The sequence below is a fragment of the Epinephelus fuscoguttatus genome, linkage group LG6, assembly GCF_011397635.1.
Source record: "Epinephelus fuscoguttatus linkage group LG6, E.fuscoguttatus.final_Chr_v1".
Taxonomy (NCBI): Eukaryota; Metazoa; Chordata; class Actinopteri; order Perciformes; family Serranidae; genus Epinephelus; species Epinephelus fuscoguttatus.
In genome coordinates this window covers 47,117,501-47,139,712 of record NC_064757.1, presented here as the reverse complement: position 1 = coordinate 47,139,712, position 22,212 = coordinate 47,117,501, and the positions used below count along the sequence as shown (strand labels likewise).

The window sequence follows — 22,212 nt, the reverse complement described above, 5'->3', positions numbered from 1 at the left end:
CACTACAGAAGAGAGTGGGCGCTGGGAGACGCAGGGGAGGAAACAGGAGATAGGAGACAGTGATGACAAGACTGAGAATTGGACATAGTGATCTGAATGGGACACTTCACATTATCGGGAAACATGTAAATGGATTATGTGACTGTTGCCAGATATCAGACACAGTGGAACATGTGATTACCAACTGCAACAAATACAGAGAGGAGCGGAAGGAAATGCTGGAGGAGATGAGGAGAGAAGGACTCACAGGATCAAGCTTAAAGGACATACTGGCGTGTGGTGAGACTGGGAAAGGCAGAAAGTGTTTGATGTGTTTTTTAAAAAGAACTGGACTGATATGGAAGATATGAGACACTGGATAATATAGGAGTCAAATAACTCCAGAAGAGGGCGGTAATGCAACGTTAAGGATGCAAGCTGCCGTTAAACCCCAGAGAAGAAGAAGAAGAAGAAGACAGAGGAGACGCAGCAAAGATGGCGGACGTGGTGAATGTCGGGGTGAATCTGGACGCCTTCTCTCACGCCATCAGCGGCATCCAGGCGCTCCGCTCCAGCGTGAGCCGAGTGTTCGAGTCCCTGAAGGACGGCATGAAGAACCGGGAGACCCTGGAGGGCCGGGAGAAGCAGTTTATAGCCGAGTTCCAGGACAACCTGCAGGCGGTGAACAGAGACCTCAAGTGAGTCCCACACACCTAACCTCATTCAGGTTTTAGTCAGTATAACTGCACCGCGGCTGCAGACTACAATCTGATATGAAGTGGTTTTAATTATAATGTTTTAAGCTCAGAGTCACAGTCACACCAAAGCCCAGTCAGATTTTACTCTATTTAAGGACACACAGCAGCAGCTGCAGATTACAGTCAAATATCTACTGATTTTAAATTATATAGATCTTAATGTTAAATATGTTAAACGTCATGTATGAAATGTATATGTTGTATGTTTGTATGTATCTGTATCTGTTTCTATATCTATAACTATAGATGTAGAAACAGATACCTCTGTTACAGTTTCCTTGGGTAAAAACAAGAAGTGGGAGTGTTGCTGTTTGTCAGCTGTGTGACTGATTCACATCACAGCTCTGATAAATAACCTGTCTCACTGTCTGTGTGTCTGTCTCTGTCTCTGTCTCTCTGTCTCTGTCTCTGTGTCTCAGTGAGTTGGAGCGTCTCAGCGGTCTGGTGGGACGTCCCTCAGAGTCTCATCCCCTCCATAACAGCGGTCTGCTCAGTCTGGATCCGGTCCAGGATAAAACCCCTCTATACTCTCAGCTGCTGCAGGCCTACAAGTGGTCTAACAAGGTGAGCATGCTAACAGGCTAACACGTGAGCTCCTCACAGGTGATGCTCAGGTACAGGTGTCTGTGGGAGGAGCCTGACATCAGTGTCAGACACAGGAAATACACTAATCAGTGTTTATCGACCTGTTATTGATCCTGATCGATCGTCTGGTCTCCAGCTGTGATTAATTCGTGCTGATGACGTGACAACGTTAACATAAATTTTTCATCATGTTAAAGATAATGCTAACATGGATCAGCCATTCTGATGACGTGTAAATGTTAACGTTAAGTTTTCGTCATGTTAAAGATAACGCTAATATGGATCATTCATTCTGATGATGTGGCAACATTAACAATAAGTTTTCATCACGTTTACGTTGGGGCGTTGGTGGGTCAATGGATAGAGCAGGCGTCCCATGTACAAGGCTGTTGCCACAGCGGCCCGGGTTCGAATCCAGCCCATGGCCCTTTGCTGCATGTCACTCCCTGTCTCTCTTTTTTCCTCTCCCCCTTTTACACTCACCTGTCCTGTCAATTAAAGGCTAAAATACCCGGAAAAATATCTTAAAAAAAAAAAAAGAGAGCGATAATGTTGACATGGTTCATTCATTCTGATGATGTGACAATATTAACGTTACGTTTTCATCATGTTAAAGATAACATTAACCTGATTCAATCGTTCTGATGACCTGACAACGCTAATGTTAAGTTTTCATCACATCAAAGATAACGTTAACATGGTTCATTAATTCTGACGACATGACGTTAATGCAAAGTTTTCATCACGTTAAAAATAACGCGTACATGGTTCAGTAATTCTGATGATGTGACGTTATCGTTAAGTTTTCATCACGTTAAAAAAAAACGTTAACATGATTCATTCGTTCTGATGACGTGACGTTAATGCAAAGTTTTCATCACGTTAAAAATAACGCTTACATGGTTCAGTAATTCTGATGATGTGACGTTATCGTTAAGTTTTCATCACGTTAAAAAAAAACGTTAACATGATTCATTCGTTCTGATGACGTGACGTCAATGTTAAGTTTTCATCACGTGAAAATTAATGTTAACATGAGTCGGTTGTTCTGATGACATCACAACGATTACGTTAGTAAGGCTTACGTTAATGTTAATATTTGTTTTTCCTGATCAGCTGTGAGGGTCCTAAGGACAGAGGGATGTCGTATGCTGTAAAGCCCTGTGAGGCAAACTGTGATTTGTATTATTGGGCTTTATAAATAAAACTGATTGATTGATTGATTGATTAACCTGATGAATGTGTATAAATTTTTTTCTGAGGAAAGTCACAGTTTGGTGTTATTGTGACAGAGTATGATGTCACTTCCTGTCTGGAAGATGATCTCGGGTTCGTTAATGAATAACTTTACAATGTGTGAATTTAGCTTATGTGTTGTTACCATGACGATGATTGTGAATCTGTGTGTGTATCTGTGTGTAGCTGCAGTACCATGCTGGTTTGGCTTCCAGTTTGTTAAATCAACAGTCACTCAAACGATCGGCCAATCAGATGGGAGCTTCAGCCAAGAGACGACCCAAAGTCCAACCCAGTACTCTGGTACTTCCTCCTCAGTGAGTACAACAGTAACTACAGTAACTACAGTAACTACAGCTCCTTCTCAGTGAGTACTGCAGTAACTACAGTAACTACAGCACCTCCTCAGTGAGTACTACAGTAACTACAGCTCCCCCTCAGTGAGTACTACAGTAACTACAGTAACTACAGCACCTCCTCAGTGAGTACTACAGTAACTACAGTAACGACAGCTCCCCCTCAGTGAGTACTACAGGAACTACAGTAACTACAGCTTCTTCTCAGTGAGTACTACAGTAACTACAGTAACTACAGCACCTCCTCAGTGAGTACTACAGTAACTACAGTAACTACAGCTCCCCCTCAGTGAGTACTACAGTAACTACAGCCCCCCCTCAGTGAGTACTACAGTAACTACAGTAATGACAGCTCCCCCTCAGTGAGTACTACAGTAACTACAGTTACTACAGCTTCTTCTCAGTGAGTACTACAGTAACTACAGTAACTACAGCTTCTTCTCAGTGAGTACTACAGTAACTACAGAACCTCCTCAGTGAGTACTACAGGAACTACAGTAACTACAGCACCTCCTCAGTGAGTACTACAGTAACTACAGTAACTGCAGCTCCCCCTCAGTGAGTACTACAGTAACTACAATAATGACAGCTCCCCCTCAGTGAGTACTACAGGAACTACAGTAACTACAGCTTCTTCTCAGTGAGTACTACAGTAACTACAGCACCTCCTCAGTGAGTACTACAGTAACTACAGTAACTACAGCTCCCCCTCAGTGAGTACTACAGTAACTACAGTAATGACAGCTCCCCCTCAGTGAGTACTACAGTAACTACAGTAACTACAGCTTCTTCTCAGTGAGTACTACAGGAACTACAGTAACTACAGCTTCTTCTCAGTGAGTACTACAGTAACTACAGCACCTCCTCAGTGAGTACTACAGTAACTACAGTAACTACAGCTCCCCCTCAGTGAGTATTACAGTAACTACAGTAACTACAGCTCCCCCTCAGTGAGTACTACAGTAACTACAGCCCCCCCTCAGTGAGTACTACAGTAACTACAGTAATGACAGCTCCCCCTCAGTGAGTACTACAGGAACTACAGTAACTACAGCTTCTTCTCAGTGAGTACTACAGTAACTACAGTAACTACAGCTTCTTCTCAGTGAGTACTACAGTAACTACAGAACCTCCTCAGTGAGTACTACAGGAACTACAGTAACTACAGCACCTCCTCAGTGAGTACTACAGTAACTACAGTAACTGCAGCTCCCCCTCAGTGAGTACTACAGTAACTACAATAATGACAGCTCCCCCTCAGTGAGTACTACAGGAACTACAGTAACTACAGCTTCTTCTCAGTGAGTACTACAGTAACTACAGCACCTCCTCAGTGAGTACTACAGTAACTACAGTAACTACAGCACCTCCTCAGTGAGTACTACAGTAACTACAGGCTCCCCCTCAGTGAGTACTACAGTAACTACAGTAACTACAGCTTCTTCTCAGTGAGTACTACAGGAACTACAGTAACTACAGCTCCCCCTCAGTGAGTACTACAGTAACTACAGCTTCTTCTCAGTGAGTACTACAGTAACTACAGCACCTCCTCAGTGAGTACTACAGTAACTACAATAATGACAGCTCCCCCTCAGTGAGTACTACAGGAACTACAGTAACTACAGCTCCCCCTCAGTGAGTACTACAGTAACTACAGCACCTCCTCAGTGAGTACTACAGTAACTACAGTAACTACAGCACCTCCTCAGTGAGTACTACAGTAACTACAGTAACTACAGCTCCCCCTCAGTGAGTACTACAGTAACTACAGTAACTACAACTTCCCCTCAGTGAGTACTACAGTAACTACAGTAATGACAGCTCCCCCTCAGTGAGTACTACAGGAACTACAGTAACTACAGCTTCTTCTCAGTGAGTACTACAGTAACTACAGCACCTCCTCAGTGAGTACTACAGTAACTACAGTAATGACAGCTCCCCCTCAGTGAGTACTACAGTAACTACAATAATGACAGCTCCCCCTCAGTGAGTACTACAGGAACTACAGTAACTACAGCTTCTTCTCAGTGAGTACTACAGTAACTACAGCACCTCCTCAGTGAGTACTACAGGAACTACAGCTCCCCCTCAGTGAGTACTACAGTAACTACAGTAATGACAGCTCCCCCTCAGTGAGTACTACAGGAACTACAGTAACTACAGCTCCCCCTCAGTGAGTACTACAGTAACTACAGCTTCTTCTCAGTGAGTACTACAGTAACTACAGCACCTCCTCAGTGAGTACTACAGTAACTACAGCTCCCCCTCAGTGAGTACTACAGTAACTACAGTAACTACAGCACCTCCTCAGTGAGTACTACAGTAACTACAGTAACTACAACTCCCCCTCAGTGAGTACTACAGTAACTACAGTAACTACAGCTCCCCCTCAGTGAGTACTACAGTAACTACAGTAACTACAACTTCCCCTCAGTGAGTACTACAGTAACTACAGTTACTACAGCACCTCCTCAGTGAGTACTACAGTAACTACAGTAACTACAACTTCCCCTCAGTGAGTACTACAGTAACTACAGTAACTACAACTTCCCCTCAGTGAGTACTACAGTAACTACAGTTACTACAGTAACTACTATAGTAACTACGGTTACTACAGTGACTACAATCAATCAATCAATCAGTCAGTCAGTTTTATTTATAATGTTACAAATCACAATTAGCCTCACAGGGCTTTACATCATACGACATCCCTCTGTCCTTAGGACCCTAGCAGTACAGTACCATCATTATAGTTCAGTGGGAGGAGTCAGCTCCGACTGGAAAACTCACTCTTTATATTTGAATATTTTAATGTCACAGTAATGATGACATGGGTTCAAACATCAGTAAATTAGTAAATAAATACTTTTAAATATTACAGTCTGTTTAAATAAGTTCAGTTTGAATATGCTTTTCATTTAGTAAAAAAGTTTCTTAACATTTTCTGAGAGAGCCGGCCCATCATTGTATGGTCTGAGGCTGGTCTACAACGTTCGGTTAGTATGAACAAATATTAAAGAATCACAGATTCCTACTGAAATGTTTGTGACGTACAGGTGAAGTTAAAGTTTTACTACATACCGCTGAAACATCTTCACCGACCCGACGCACTGAATCGTCACTGTTCCACCGATGGTTTACTCACCTGATGACCCCCATTGACATCACCTCTGTGACATCACATCCTGTTTCTCTGTGGACAGGTATGTGGATGATGTTATCTCTCGGATCGGCCGGATGTTTCCTGATATGACCATCGAGCTGTTCAGACCCAACGGGACGTCGGCTGTGCTGCTGGTAATAAAACACACGGCAAACAAACTGTACAGGTGTGTTCAGACCAGGTAACAGGTGTATGTGTTCAGACCAGGTAACAGGTGTGTTCAGACCAGGTAACAGGTGTATGTGTTCAGACCAGGTAACAGGTGTGTTCAGACCAGGTAACAGGTGTGTGTTCAGACCAAGTAACAGGTTTGTGTTCAGACCAGTTAACAGGTTTGTGTTCAGACCAGGTAACAGGTGTATGTGTTCAGACCAGGTAACAGGTGTATGTGATCAGACCAGGTAACAGGTGTGTGTTATCAGACCAGGTAACAGGTGTGTGTTATCAGACCAGGTAACAGGTGTGTGTTCAGACCAAGTAACAGGTTTGTGTTCAGACCAGTTAACAGGTTTGTGTTCAGACCAGGTAACAGGTGTATGTGATCAGACCAGGTAACAGGTGTGTGTTATCAGACCAGGTAACAGGTGTGTGTTATCAGACCAGGTAACAGGTGTGTGTTATCAGACCAGGTAACAGGTGTGTGTGATCAGACCAGGTAACAGGTGTATGTGTTCAGACCAGGTAACAGGTGTGTGTGATCAGACCAGGTAACAGGTGTATGTGTTCAGACCAGGTAACAGGTGTGTGTTATCAGACCAGGTAACAGGTGTGTGTTATCAGACCAGGTAACAGGTGTGTGTGATCAGACCAGGTAACAGGTGTATGTGATCAGACCAGGTAACAGGTGTATGTGTTCAGACCAGGTAACAGGTGTGTGTGTTCAGACCAGGTAGCAGGTGTATGTGTTCAGACCAGGTAACAAGTGTATGTGTTCAGACCAGGTAACAGGTGTGTGTGATCAGACCAGGTAATAGGTGTATTCAGACCAGGTAACAGGTGTCTCTCTGACATACGTCCCTCTCAGGTGACCCTGGGGAAGGTGTTGAAGGCAATCGTTGTGATGCGTTCGTTGTTCATTGATAGGACGGTTGTTCGAGGATACAACGAGAATATTTACAACGAGGACGGAAAGGTAGGAGGTCAAACTCACTTGACAGGTGACCCCTGATACCTGTCTGACTGTCTCAACTGTAACCTGTCTGTTTTTCTGTCCCCTGTCTAACCTGTCTGTCCTCATCAGTTGGACATCTGGACCAAGTCTCAGTACCAGGTGTTCCAGAAGGTAAGACTCACCTGTCCTTACCTGAGCTCCTTCACAGCTGAGCTCAGTGTGCAAAACTCTGATTGGTTGTGTTGTTGCTAGGTAACAGACCATGCCACCACCGCCCTGCTGCACTACCAGCTGCCCCAGATGCCCGACGTCGTGGTTCGATCATTCATGGTGAGACACCATCACTGTCCACCTGTATGTGTCTCCACTTGTCTGTCTCCTCACCTGCCTGTTTCTCCACCTGTCTCTGTCTCTCCACCTGTCTCTGTCTCCTCACCTGTCTGTTTCTCCACCGGTCTCTGTCTCCACTTGTCTGTGGCTCCTCACCTGTCTGTCTCTCCATCTGTCTGTCTCCTCACCCTTCTGTCTCCACCTGTCTTTGCCTCTCCACCTGGTTGTGTCTCCACCTGTCTGTTTCTTCACCTGTCTGTCTGTCTCTGTCTCCACCTGTCTCTGCCTCCTCACCTTTCTGTGTCTCCACCTGTCTGTGCCTTCACCTGTCTGTTTCTTCACCTGTCTCTGTCTCTCCACCTGTCTGTGCCTCCTCACCCGTCTGTGTCTCCATCTGTCTGTCTCTTCACCTGTCTGCCTCCTCACCCATCTGTGTCTCCACCTGGCTGTCTCTCCACCTGTCTGTCTGACTCTGTCTCCACCTGTCTCTGCCTCCTCACCTGTCTGTCTGACTCTGTCTCCACCTGTCTCTGCCTCCTCACCTGTCTGTGTCTCCACCTGGCTGTCTCTCCACCTGGCTGTCTCTTCACCTGTCTGTCTCTCCACCTGTCTGTGCCTCCTCACCTGTCTGTGTCTCCACCTGTCTGTCTCTTCACCTGTCTGTCTCTCCACCTGTCTCTGTCTCTCCACCTGGCTGTCTCTCCACCTGTCTGTCTCCACCTGTGTGTCTTTACACCTGTCTGTCTCCTCATCTGTCTGTCTCCACCTGTCCTCAGACGTGGTTGCGGAGCTACATCAAACTCTTCCAGTCTCCGTGTCAGCGCTGTGGTCGTTTCCTGCAGGACGGACTTCCTCCAACATGGCGAGACTTTAGGACACTCGAGGCGTTTCACGACACGTGTCGCATGTAAACAAATACTTCCTGTTTACCTGTTGATGGACTCTGATATTTGTTTGCTTGTGTATGTACAAAGATGTTTGAATAAAGTTTAATTTGTATGATTTTACAGTCATCTGTGTTTTCAGTCTGTCAGGAAGAAAGATTTCAATAAATTTCATTCAAAGTTTGATTTGATCCGTCGACTTAGTCGAAGCACTGGAGCTGTGTGATTGGCTGTTTGTTGGTGAGACGCATACTGGGAGTTGTAGTTCATTTTAAGCAAAAAGAAAATCTGAAACATGTAATGTGACATTGTGACACCGCCACAAAGGTGAGGGGAGAGTCATGCTACATCATATTGCTCGAGGGTTTAAAAAAAACAACAGATTAGCCTTCTAATATAATCTGTTGTGTGTCTTCCAGTGTCCTCCCCTCACCCCTGCTCTAATCTTGTTCCTCCTGGGAGTTAACTGTGTTCAGGTGTGTTTGCACCCAGGTGAAGGGGCGTGGCAGGGAGGAGGTAAAAGAGCAGGGAATTGTTTGGGGAGGGTTCTTTTTTAATTTTGTGTGGGAAAAAGGAAGGGGAACAGAGTTGCGGTGGTGACAGCCTGCCTTGGATGAAGTGTTCTACGTCCCATGTTTTGGTGTTTCCTCGAGAGTGTTTCTGTGGAGGACCAGGAAGAAACAGACCCATCCTCTGAGTAGGACCAGATTGTTTTTGTTTATTCCACCCTGGTGAGTGTGATCCCTCTTTTTCCTCATTATTTTTCATTTTTGGCAATGCATTGTTTTTTCCTGGAGTCTGTTTTTTCATTTTTAAGCAATCAGACAGTGGACTCTCCTTTTGCACTGGGATTTACTTTGATGAGGACAATTATTATTAAAGGGGACATTGTGCCAAATACCTTTTTGTTTTTTTCAAGGTTTTTTTTGTGTGTGTTTTCATTTGGGGTGGGGTGCATGATAAAAATAAATCACCCTTGAGTATATTTAAGTTTTGTTATCTATGTTTATCTGCTGGAGTCAGTAAGGGTCCAGGGGCAGGCCCATTATTTTGCCTCCCTCCACTAACCAAGGTCAAACTTTAACTGTAGCATCCGAATTCAAATTATGACAAGGCTTTAAAGGTAAGCTGTGATTGTTAGAATATCAATATTTAATAATCACTTGATCAGTTTATTTAACTGAGTTTATAACCAGCATTGATCAGTAACCTTAATCAGTTATTGTTCAATAAGCTTTATTAGTTACCGATCTGTAACATTTATCAATTATTGATCAGCTCTCTGCACTGACAATTTAAACAAAATGTTATCATGTAAATGAAACTGTTATTATTTTTATTCCTGATGACCTTTGACCTCCAGCAGTCAGATGTCCTGCTCAGACATGATTGGACAGTTCAGTGTATCCTGGAGGACAGATTTCAATTATCAATAACTTTATTTATATTGATTATCCTGATCCTGATCCTGGATCTGATCCTGGACCTGATCCTGATCCTGTATACTTCTGAATTAATCAGTAATCTCCCTGTTCATCCGAAGCTTCAGTATTTAAAATGATCCAATCAGACTTAATTGATTATTGACTGATTTCCTGTTGATTTGTGTATCAGTGACTAACTCCTGATTTTATTTCTGACCTCAGATCTCCACTGAAAACATTTGGTCATTAAAGGGTTAAAGAAGTTTCCTCTGTTGTCAAGGAGACATCCTGAAGTCAGGGAGTGTTTCCACCTGGAGGACAGGTGAGGCTCGTCTACAGGTGAGGCTCAGACCAGCAACAAACTCAGACTCAGGAGGATCGAATTCACTCAGGTACTCTGACACACATTTAACATCATATATCAAATACACGCGCGCACACACACACAAACACAAAGGATCATGTCTATAAACGTGTGTGTGTGTGTGTGTGTCATTCTGTCACAACGATGTCTTTAAATGCTTCAAACAGTAACCTGTTAAAAACTAATTTATACTGACGTCATTGTCAGATACTGAGTCTGTTTTCTTTGAGATCATGTAGCTTATGTTCTGCAGGTTCTGATGTACTCCTGGGGTTTGCTGGTTCCAGGTTCTGATCCAGGTTGTGACCCAGGACCGGTAGGATGTCAACTGACAGACAGAAACACTTTACAGAGACCAGAACTGGACCCGGTCCATGTCCTGTTTCCGGTCCTGCAGGTCAGATTCTGTCCACCATCGACTCAGATGCTCTGCTGACTGCCGCCTCACCTGATGAAGAGGAGGGTGAAGGTCTGAGGGAAAGAAAAATGAAGATGAAAAACAGCAGCAGCTGTGTTTTACTGGAGAGACACCGCAGGTACTGACTATTTCCTGGAGTGTTATTTTAAAGTCTTATACCTAAGGAGAAGCCCCACCTCCCACCACATGACATGAGGCTCATTCAAGATGGGCCAGGCCTGCGCAGATTCGACCACCGGAGATCAGCGCACAATGCATGCTGGTTAGTTTGGTGTCCGACTTCATCCGGACTTGCTCTGACGCATGACAAAAGTGGACGGCAATAAAATGGCGAGCAGTTGCTCTCCACTGACTTCACCTCCTGGCTCTCACCTGATCTAACAACTGATTGGTTCAGATGTCGACTCAACAAGATGACACTTTAGATAAACTTTTAATTTTTCTTGAATTTCAGAGATTTAAATTTAATTTGTCTGATTTGAAGGTTTATTCTGTGAACCGAAAACATGTGGTGTGACTGATGGTGAAGTTTAGTTGTCAGAGACAAAATACATTCATCATAAATTATACAGAGTCTACTGTACATTAAACTATACAGTCTACTGAATATGAAACTATACAGTCTACTGTACATTAAACTATACAGTCTACTGAATATGAAACTATACAGTCTACTGTACATTAAACTATACAGTCTACTGAATATCAAACTATACAGTCTACTGAATATCAAACTATACAGTCTACTGAATATGAAACTATACAGTCTACTGAATATCAAACTATACAGTCTACTGAATATGAAACTATACAGTCTACTGAATATGAAACTATACAGTCTACTGTACATTAAACTATACAGTCTACTGAATATGAAACTATACAGTCTACTGTACATTAAACTATACAGTCTACTGAATATCAAACTATACAGTCTACTGAATATCAAACTATACAGTCTACTGAATATGAAACTATACAGTCTACTGAATATCAAACTATACAGTCTACTGAATATGAAACTATACAGTCTACTGAATATCAAACTATACAGTCTACTGAATATGAAACTATACAGTCTACTGTACATTAAACTATACAGTCTACTGAATATCAAACTATACAGTCTACTGTACATTAAACTATATAGTCTACTGAATATGAAACTATACGGTCTACTGTACATTAAACTATACAGTCTACTGAATATGAAACTATACAGTCTACTGTACATTAAACTATACAGTCTACTGAATATCAAACTATACAGTCTACTGAATATTAAACTATACAGTCTACTGTACATTAAACTATACAGTCTACTGAATATCAAACTATACAGTCTACTGAATATTAAACTATACAGTCTACTGTACATTAAACTATACAGTCTACTGAATATCAAACTATACAGTCTACTGTACATTAAACTATACAGTCTACTGTACATTAAACTATACAGTCTACTGAATATCAAACTATACAGTCTACTGAATATTAAACTATACAGTCTACTGTACATTAAACTATACAGTCTACTGAATATCAAACTATACAGTCTACTGTACATTAAACTATACAGTCTACTGTACATTAAACTATACAGTCTACTGAATATTAAACTATACAGTCTACTGTACATTAAACTATACAGTCTACTGAATATCAAACTATACAGTCTACTGAATATTAAACTATACAGTCTACTGTACATTAAACTATACAGTCTACTGAATATCAAACTATACAGTCTACTGTACATCAAACTATACAGTCTACTGTACATTAAACTATACAGTCTACTGAATATCAAACTATACAGTCTACTGTACATTAAACTATACAGTCTACTGAATATCAAACTATACAGTCTACTGAATATTAAACTCTACAGTCTACTGAATATCAAACTATACAGTCTACTGTACATTAAACTATACAGTCTACTGAATATTAAACTATACAGTCTACTGAATATTAAACTCTACAGTCTACTGAATATCAAACTATACAGTCTACTGTACATTAAACTATACAGTCTACTGAATATTAAACTCTACAGTCTACTGAATATCAAACTATACAGTCTACTGTACATTAAACTATACAGTCTACTGAATATTAAACTATACAGTCTACTGTACATTAAACTATACAGTCTACTGTACATTAAACTATACAGTCTACTGAATATCAAACTATACAGTCTACTGTACATTAAACTATATAGTCTACTGAATATGAAAATATACAGTCTACTGAATGTTACTGAATATTAAACTTTACAGTGTACTGAATATTGCTAAATATTAAACTACACAGTCTACTGTATATTAACATGGGACAGTTTTAATTAATTATTGAAGTATTTAACATCACAGCGACTGGTGGTCAGTGGGATGTGACAATTCTTAAACTAACATCCATATAGATTTGAAGCTCTGACTGTTTCTGACTGATGTTTAATGAAAGCTGTTGTCTTGTATAAAATATGAAGCTTACAGTCAGACACAGTGTATTTTGCCTGTGTAGTTGAGGCGACAGGTCAAACTGGTATGATGTTGATTTACAGGAGAGTTCATTTTAAAATGGAGGTTGAACCCAGTGGTGGCTCCTGCCAAATTGCTCAGCGGGGTGACCCGTTCAATGGGTAAATTTGAATTAATTTGGCTCTGCAATGACTGAACAATCCACTGTGGTCATCAACAGACTAATTTTCATCAGTTTGCCCACACAAATACATTTGAATGTAAACAGAGACCTGTTTTACCATTAATCAGAGAAAACTGAGTAAGGTATTCACTGAGTCATTGTCAGCCTTAATCAGAAAACATTTATTATAGCTAAGTGGAAATTAATTTTGTGTTCTGATTAAAGAAATAAATGCAGGCATACCCTACAACTTAATACAATGCACATCACATAGTATCACTGCTATTTGACCTGACCTGAACATTTTTTGTTGTTGTTTTTCAGTTTCAGTTATATATTGGGGGGACATTTTGGATACTGGGGGGGAACATGTTCCCCTCAATGTATATGGTGACTACTGCCCTGTCAGCATGCATAATTAGGCTACAGTTGTCTGGGTATGCAAAGGTGAATTGCACTGGTCTTGTCATACAAAGTTTGATGGAGTGTCAGCTGGACAATATGAAGATGTTTGCATCTTCCTCACTATATGAAGTGACTGATAACAAGATCTGTGTAATGGATTGTAATGAAATTCGTCAGGTTTTCATTTTGTAGACAATTAATCTATACTTATAGCGTGATGGGATGGCAGCACAATGATGTGTGTGGTATCACATGAAAGCTCTGCTCCTGCGCTTTCATGTGATATGCGTGGCATTTCGGTGCAACCCTGCATTTGCAAGTAACCTATCCAAGAGTAATGTATCTGCAGAGCTGTATGAAGCTTTGTTATACATAATTTTAGTGTAACTTTATCATTTTTTTTCGCTGTGAAAACATTGGACTACCGACAAGTGTCCGACAAAGCTACAGTTCCGCTGTTTCATGTGATATGAGTGGCTTCTCGCTAACAGTCACGGAGAAAATCCATAGAGAGGAACGAACAGGTGTGAATTTGGATGCACTATGTGTCGCTCCTTTTTAACCTATATGGTAAAAAGCCTCTTGGATCAGCTGGAAACGTTAGTCATTTTGATCTTGAATGTGACTGCTGCGCAGTGGCACTGCTTCGTGATGTCGGAATAATCGTAAAAATGAGTTTCCGACTGTAAAGCAATATTTCAGTGGAAACGGTTGACGACGTGTTTTTTAAACATTTTGAGTGATAAAATGCAACACATCTTCTTTGTTATGTCCATGTTGTCTCCACATTACCACCACAACACTCATGAACACACAATAAAGTAAGAACGACTTCCCGACATGGGAAATCAGACCATCCGAGGAGCAGGTGAATGATACTTGGTGGTTAACGTATGACGAAAACACGTTGGGGCAAGCCCTCCCAGAACCCATAGAGATTGCACTGGAATGCCTGCATTTAGAAAAAAAAAAACATTCTACATGGAAGTCTATGAGAGTGAATCAGGGTGATTTCCAGCCAGGCTGATATCGCCCCAGAGGGCCGGAACGTGACTTCACACTGCCTCTGATTGGATATTCAGAGGCTGGATGAGCTGTTTCAAGTGAAAATGATCAGAATAATTAATATATTGTGTGTATATATGACAATAATGATGATGATAATCATACATTTATTATCATCTTTCTTTTCTTTTGTGGCTCGAGGAGGGGCGGCACCCTATTACCCTCTATTGGCCAGCCGCCCCTGGTTGAACCATGAACATAAATTACAGATCGTCTGTAAAACATTCAAATAAATTAATCTCTCATAATTTAAACAATTGGAGACTGAGAACAATCTTGTATATAAGTCTGACGATATTTTAATAAGTTGACAGGATGTAAGTGTCTCTGTGACTTCCTGTACAGACTGAAGGCTGCTGGAAACTGTCGGGAAACTGTCCGACTCGACTGCAGCTCTTTGTCACCGCCTCCTGCTGCAGCCCCCGATCTTGTCCACTGTCCAGGCGAGGCGCAGTTCATCTTGAACGAGCTTATTGTTAATGTGATCACATGATCAGGAGGCTGTTGGAAAGGGGCGGGGCTTCCCCTCACATGACTTTTACTCATCTCTGACAGGAAACGCATCACTCAGAGCTGCAGCACACTTCGACAGCTGTTACCCATGATCCCCCGCGGACGTGTTGACATGGTGACAGTGCTGGACACAACAGTGGCTTTCCTGGAGAAGGTCCAGGAATTAGTCCCTGCGGAAGACCAGTGCATACAGGTAATCCAAACCTCAACATACAGATACATCATCATGAAATAGGCCCAGCCCAACATACAGATACAACACCATGAAATAGTCCCAGCCCAACATACAGATACACCATAAAATAGTCCCAGCCCCAACATACAGATACAACACCATGAAATAGTCTCAGCCCAACATAGAGATACACCATAAAATAGTCCTCTGAGGAAACAGAAAACATGAGCGAACTCAGAGAACCTGTTGGTAGATTCAGATCACCAACGTTACGTCTCAGTCCTCCAATGTCGACAGTCTCTGAAGCTTTAGTTCATTATTCTGTCTCTCTGCGCGTTGTGATGATGATGATGATGTCAGCTGTGTCCTCCCGCTGAGCTTCATGCTGATTGGCTGCGGCGGAGTCAGGAGAACAGGGAGGTTGGACACAAGATGGCTGCCGAGCAGGAGAAGAAGCTCAACAGGTGAGACAGAGATCACCTGTCAGGAGTTTTTGTAAATGTCCCATCTGTGAAGATCTTGTTTTTTCCGATCTGATCTGACGGTGTCTCACTGCCTAACAGGACGAGCAGGAGACACACTGATGGACAGGTTCGTAAACACCTCAATAATATTTCTACAATAACTACATATGAAAACAGTGTGTCTGCTCAGGAACTCTGTCTTTTATCTGTCCTCTACCTGCTCAGGTACTCTGTCCTTTATCTGTCCTCTACCTGCTCAGGTACTCTGTCCTTTATCTGTCCTCTACCTGCTCAGGTACGTTGTCCTCTACCTGCTCAGGTACTCTGTCCTCTACCTGCTCAGGTACACTGTCCTCTACCTGCTCAGGTACCCTGTCTTCTACCTGCTCAGGTACTCTGTCCTCTACCTGCTCAGGTACCCTGTCTTCTACCTGCTCAGGTACTCTGTCCTTTATCTGTCCTCTACCTGCTCAGGTACTCTGTCCTCTACCTGCTCAGGTACTCTGTCCTTTATCTGTCCTCTACCTGCTCAGGTACTCTGTCCTCTACCTGCTCAGGTACCCTGTCTTCTACCTGCTCAGGTACTCTGTCCTTTATCTGTCCTCTACCTGCTCAGGTACTCTGTCCTCTACCTGCTCAGGTACCCTGTCTTCTACCTGCTCAGGTACTCTGTCCTTTATCTGTCCTCTACCTGCTCAGGTACTCTGTCCTCTACCTGCTCAGGTACACTGTACTCTACCTGCTCAGGTACACTGTCCTCTACCTGCTCAGGTACTCTGTATTCGACCTGCTCAGGTACTCTGTCCTCTACCTGCTCAGGTACTCTGTCCTCTACCTGCTCAGGTACCCTGTCTTCTACCTGCTCAGGTACTCTGTCCTTTATCTGCCCTCTAGTTGCTCAGGTACTCTGTCCTCTACCTGCTCAGGTACTCTGTCCTCTACCTGCTCAGGTACCCTGTCTTCTACCTGCTCAGGTACTCTGTCCTTTATCTGTCCTCTACCTGCTCAGGTACTCTGTCCTCTACCTGCTCAGGTACACTGTACTCTACCTGCTCAGCTACACTGTCCTCTACCTGCTCAGGTACTCTGTATTCGACCTGCTCAGGTACTCTGTCCTCTACCTGCTCAGGTACTCTGTCCTCTACCTGCTCAGGTACCCTGTCTTCTACCTGCTCAGGTACTCTGTCCTTTATCTGTCCTCTACCTGCTCAGGTACTCTGTCCTCTACCTGCTCAGGTACCCTGTCTTCTACCTGCTCAGGTACTCTGTCCTTTATCTGTCCTCTACCTGCTCAGGTACTCTGTCCTCTACCTGCTCAGGTACTCTGTCCTCTACCTGCTCAGGTACCCTGTCTTCTACCTGCTCAGGTACTCTGTCCTTTATCTGTCCTCTACCTGCTCAGGTACTCTGTCCTCTACCTGCTCAGGTACACTGTCGTCTACCTGCTCAGGTACTCTGTCCTTTATCTGTCCTCTACCTGCTCAGGTACTCTGTCCTCTACCTGCTCAGGTACACTGTACTCTACCTGCTCAGGTACACTGTCCTCTACCTGCTCAGGTACTCTGTATTCGACCTGCTCAGGTACTCTGTCCTCTACCTGCTCAGGTACCCTGTCTTCTACCTGCTCAGGTACTCTGTCCTTTATCTGTCCTCTACCTGCTCAGGTACTCTGTACTCTACCTGCTCAGGTACTCTGTCCTCTACCTGCTTAGGTACCATGTACTCTACCTGCTCAGGTACACTGTCCTCTACCTGCTCAGGTACTCTGTCCTCTACCTGCTCAGGTACACTGTCCTCTACCTGCTCAGGTACACTGTCCTTTATCTGTCCTCTACCTGCTCAGGTACTCTGTCCTCTACCTGCTCAGGTACCCTGTCTTCTACCTGCTCAGGTACTCTGTCCTTTATCTGTCCTCTACCTGCTCAGGTACTCTGTCCTCTACCTGCTCAGGTACACTGTCCTCTACCTGCTCAGGTACTCTGTATTCTACCTGCTCAGGTACTCTGTCCTCTACCTGCTCAGGTACTCTGTCCTCTACCTGCTCAGGTACCCTGTCTTCTACCTGCTCAGGTACTCTGTCCTTTATCTGTCCTCTACCTGCTCAGGTACTCTGTCCTCTACCTGCTCAGGTACTCTGTCCTCTACCTGCTTAGGTACCATGTACTCTACCTGCTCAGGTACACTGTCCTCTACCTGCTCAGGTACTCTGTATTCGACCTGCTCAGGTACGTTGTCCTCTACCTGCTCAGGTACTCTGTCCTCTACCTGCTCAGGTACACTGTCCTCTACCTGCTCAGGTACGCTGTACTCGACCTGCTCAGGTACACTGTCCTCTACCTGCTCAGGTACACTGTCCTCTACCTGCTCAGGTACTCTGTACTCGACCTGCTCAGGTACACTGTCCTCTACCTGCTCAGGTACTCTGTCCTCTACCTGCTCAGGTACTCTGTCCTTTATCTGTCCTCTACCTGCTCAGGTACTCTGTCCTCTACCTGCTCAGGTACACTGTACTCTACCTGCTCAGGTACACTGTCTTCTACCTGCTCAGGTACTCTGTCCTCTACCTGCTCAGGTACACTGTACTCTACCTGCTCAGGTACACTGTCTTCTACCTGCTCAGGTACTCTGTCCTCTACCTGCTCAGGTACACTGTCTTCTACCTGCTCAGGTACTCTGTCCTCTACCTGCTCAGGTACACTGTACTCTACCTGCTCAGGTACACTGTCCTCTACCTGCTCAGGTACGCTGTACTCGACCTGCTCAAGTACGCTGTACTCGACCTGCTCAGGTACACTGTCCTCTACCTGCTCAGGTACTCTGTCCTCGACCTGCTCAGGTACACTGTCCTCTACCTGCTCAGGTACTCTGTCCTCTACCTGCTCAAGTAGACTGTACTCGACCTGCTCAGGTACTGTGTACTCTACCTGCTCAGGTACTCTGTCCTCTACCTGCTCAGGTACTCTGTCCTCTACCTGCTCAGGTACACTGTCCTCTACCTGCTCAGGTACTTTGTCCTCTACCTGCTCAGGTACACTGTCCTCTACCTGCTCAGGTACTCTGTCCTCTACCTGCTCAGGTACCCTGTCTTCTACCTGCTCAGGTACTCTGTCCTTTATCTGTCCTCTACCTGCTCAGGTACTCTGTCCTCTACCTGCTCAGGTACACTGTACTCTACCTGCTCAGGTACACTGTCCTCTACCTGCTCAGGTACGTTGTCCTCTACCTGCTAAGGTACCCTGTCTTCTACCTGCTCAGGTACTCTGAACTCTACCTGCTCAGGTACCCTGTCCTCTACCTGCTCAGGTACGCTGTACTCGACCTGCTCAAGTACGCTGTACTCGACCTGCTCAGGTACACTGTCCTCTACCTGCTCAGGTACTCTGTCCTCTACCTGCTCAGGTACACTGTCCTCTACCTGCTCAGGTACTCTGTACTCGACCTGCTCAGGTACACTGTCCTCTACCTGCTCAGGTACACTGTCCTCTACCTGCTAAATCATCATGTTGATCAGAAGCTTAAAGGATAACTTAACCCTATGGGCCCTCGGCGTTTTTGGGGTATTTTTACTGCCTTTACTTTTAAGCTCATATCACAGTCATTATAAAGGCTACATACACATGCTATATCTTGGTTTTTTTTTTCAGGGCAATCAGGGCTAACCAGATTTGCCATCATTTCATGTCCTTCTATGTGCCTGTATATTATATTCATTTTTATATCAATGAAAAAAACATATCCGTATGACTAAATTCTTACATTTTTACATGTATCTCAGCATAGCAAGTTGGAAGTTGACATATTCTGCCATATATGAAGAGGGGAGACTCTCTGGAATCTGGCAATATAAGAACCATGATGGTGGGACATTCTGTCACTTCACAGTTGTCCAAAACATGTGGTTTGTGCCAGGCGGACATGATTGCCAATATTTTTTCATTATTGCAAGAAATTCCATTGACTCACAAGTCAAACATGTGTTTTATCTGAAAGAAACATGCAATATTTACATCTAAGATCATAGAAAAATAGTCAACCAAGTGCAATGATGTCCTCCAAGATAATATTTGTCTTTCAGTTTCAGTTATATACTGGGGGAACATTTTGGGCATAGGTGGGGGGGCACATGTCCCCCTCAATGTATATGGTGACTACGGCCCTGTCATGTATGCATAATTAGGCTGCAGTTGTCTGGGTGCGCAAAGGTGAAGTGGCTGGTCTTGTCATACAAAGTCTGATGGAGTGTCAACTGGACAATATGGAGATATTTGCATCTTGAAAGCCGGACTACAAATGTGGATAGACAGGGAGAAACACACGCAAGCCTAAGATGTAGTAAGATACGATATTCCTCACTGTATGAAGTGACTGATAACAAGATCTGTATAATGGACTGTAAAGAAATTCATCAGGTTTTTATTTTGCAGACAATTAATCTGTATTTATAGTGTAATGGGATGACAGCACAATGATGTGTGATATCACTGGAAAGCTCTGCTCCTGCGCTTTCATGTGATGTGTGTGGCATTTCTGTGTGACCCTGCATTCGCGAGTAATCCATCCAAGAGTAATGTGTGCGCACAGCTGTATGAAAGCTTTGTTATACATAATTTTAATGTAACTTTAGCATTTTTTTCACTGTGAAAACATTGGACTACCGGCAAGCTTGGTCTTGTCGGAAAGCTACGATTCCGCTGTGTCACGTGATATGCGTGGCTTCTCGCTATGACACACGGTCGCGGAGAAAATCAATGGAGAAGAACAGGTGTGAATTTGGACGCACTATGCGTCGTTCGGGCCCATATAGGGTTAAGTATTTTTCAACCTGGGCCCTATTTCCCCATGTGTATGTGTGCGTATGATTCATAGGTACAACTCATTCTAAAATTGGTTCAGTATTGAGGGAGGCGGATGCAGCCGGCAGCCGCAAAACGAGCTAAAACGGTAATGGGGGCAAATGCATCCCGTATAAGTTTCTGCATTAAAAGTGCTTTTTTTCGCCACTGACCGGTTCAGATCGCCAGTGCTATCTCTGTAAATAGCATACTAAGCGTTTCCTTTACCCTTCACTTCCTCTGGGCTGTGACGTCATCTCGCGAGAGATTTGCTTGTTGCCGGAAGAAAACAGAGGAGCCATGCTGAGTGCCGCTCCGAGTGGCACTGGTTGTCCCGGAGTACAGTTGAGAGTTTTAGTGCATTGATTGAAAACAATAGTTCGTGTTTGTGCTTATCCGAATTGCAAGAACAGGATGTCGTGCAACACCCCGTACAGCTTTCATAGGCTGCCTTTGTCGGACGGCGAGATGCTGAAGTTGTGGCTAGTTGTGCTACATATGGATGCTAACACTCCTGCCCAGACACTGCGCCTTGCAGACCATCGGGTCTGCAGTGCTCACTTCTCCCAAGATGACTACTGCCAGCCGAAGAAGAGAAGACATCCAATCCCCAAACACCTCTTCCTCAAGAAAACGACTGTCCCACGAGTAGAGAGAGCTACAGACACAGTGGAGGTAATGTTATATAAACAATGTTCGAAACGCTTAGTATGCTATCTACAGAGACAGCACTGGCAATCTGAACCAGTCAGTGGCGAAAAAAAGCACTTTTAATGCGCAAAATTATACGGGACGCATTTACCCCTGTTACCGTTTTAGCTGGTTTCGCTGCTGCCGGTTGCAACTGCCTCCCTCAATACTGAACCAATTTTAGAACGAGCTTTACCCATGAATCATACGCACACATACACACGGGGAAATAGGGCCCAGCTTGAAAAATACCGAAGTTATCCTTTAAAGAACTTTAAGCTGAGGATGTTTCATGTTAAAGTCATGTTGAAATCACTTCCTGTTTAGATTTAAAGTCTCTGTTTTTTTCCTGCAGCTTCCTGTCTCATAACTTTGTGACATCATCCTGCTGGTCACCATGGCAACAGTCCAGTCCGGAGGAGTCAGTTGGTCTGTGATATACGAAGTACTCGGAGAAAGTTCTGTTTAGAGTTTGGGTCTTTTATTTTGAAGGGACTGATTTCCTGTAGAGATCAGAGAACAGGAATATGATTTCATCATGATTTTATTTTGTTATTTAGTTTGTACTTCCTGTTTCTGTTTAAATAGAATAAATCGGTTGTATTGATCATTGATCAGTTGCTGTGAGACTCAACATACACACATCTGACAGTCAGCTCATCATCATCGTCATGGTTACATTCATGTTAACATTTATGATTATTTACTGTCACACAACAGGAAGCACCTTCCGTGTGTGTGTGTGTGTGTGTGTGTGTGAGTGAAACGGTATGATGACGTCACTGCTAACAGTGGTGTAGAGCACGTG

At 43.6% G+C, this 22,212-nt stretch overlaps 2 protein-coding genes and 1 long non-coding RNA gene across 9 annotated transcripts; 2 read left to right on the top strand and 1 right to left on the bottom strand.

Moving 5' to 3' along the window:
• Positions 1-459: 459 nt before the first annotated feature.
• On the top strand, positions 460-8,531 carry med27 (mediator complex subunit 27). The gene is made up of 8 exons (XM_049579156.1): positions 460-677; positions 1,157-1,301; positions 2,745-2,875; positions 6,118-6,211; positions 7,102-7,209; positions 7,318-7,359; positions 7,441-7,518; positions 8,295-8,531. The coding sequence occupies exons 1-8, from the start codon at positions 475-477 to the stop codon at positions 8,427-8,429; spliced, it is 936 nt and encodes a 311-aa protein (XP_049435113.1). The 5' UTR covers positions 460-474; the 3' UTR covers positions 8,430-8,531.
• LOC125890482 (uncharacterized) lies at positions 3,317-6,124 on the bottom strand. Of its 6 annotated transcripts, none has more exons than XR_007449561.1 (5): positions 5,382-6,124; positions 5,145-5,217; positions 4,575-4,811; positions 4,045-4,281; positions 3,317-3,775 (listed from the first exon to the last, which is right to left on the bottom strand). It is a non-coding gene; the product is annotated as an uncharacterized LOC125890482 (long non-coding RNA). The 6 variants fall into 6 exon arrangements; XR_007449560.1 differs by lacking the exon at positions 5,382-6,124 and having other exon boundaries at positions 3,317-3,547; positions 3,580-3,775; positions 5,145-5,374; XR_007449557.1 differs by lacking the exon at positions 5,382-6,124 and having other exon boundaries at positions 5,145-5,374.
• A 454-nt stretch (positions 8,532-8,985) lies between the features above and the next one.
• Positions 8,986-22,067, top strand: LOC125890391 (spermatogenesis- and oogenesis-specific basic helix-loop-helix-containing protein 1-like). 2 transcript variants are annotated; one of them, XM_049578997.1, is made up of 7 exons: positions 8,986-9,133; positions 10,049-10,218; positions 10,478-10,726; positions 15,286-15,436; positions 15,779-15,882; positions 15,982-16,009; positions 21,760-22,067. In XM_049578997.1, exons 3-7 carry the CDS (start codon positions 10,512-10,514, stop codon positions 21,772-21,774), a joined length of 513 nt encoding a protein of 170 aa, XP_049434954.1. In that variant the 5' UTR covers positions 8,986-9,133; positions 10,049-10,218; positions 10,478-10,511; the 3' UTR covers positions 21,775-22,067. The 2 variants fall into 2 exon arrangements, 1 of the variants encoding a protein (XP_049434954.1); XR_007449549.1 differs by lacking the exons at positions 8,986-9,133; positions 10,049-10,218; positions 10,478-10,726; ... (1 more) ...; positions 15,779-15,882; positions 15,982-16,009 and adding an exon at positions 20,988-21,389.
• The last annotated feature ends 145 nt before the right edge of the window (positions 22,068-22,212 follow it).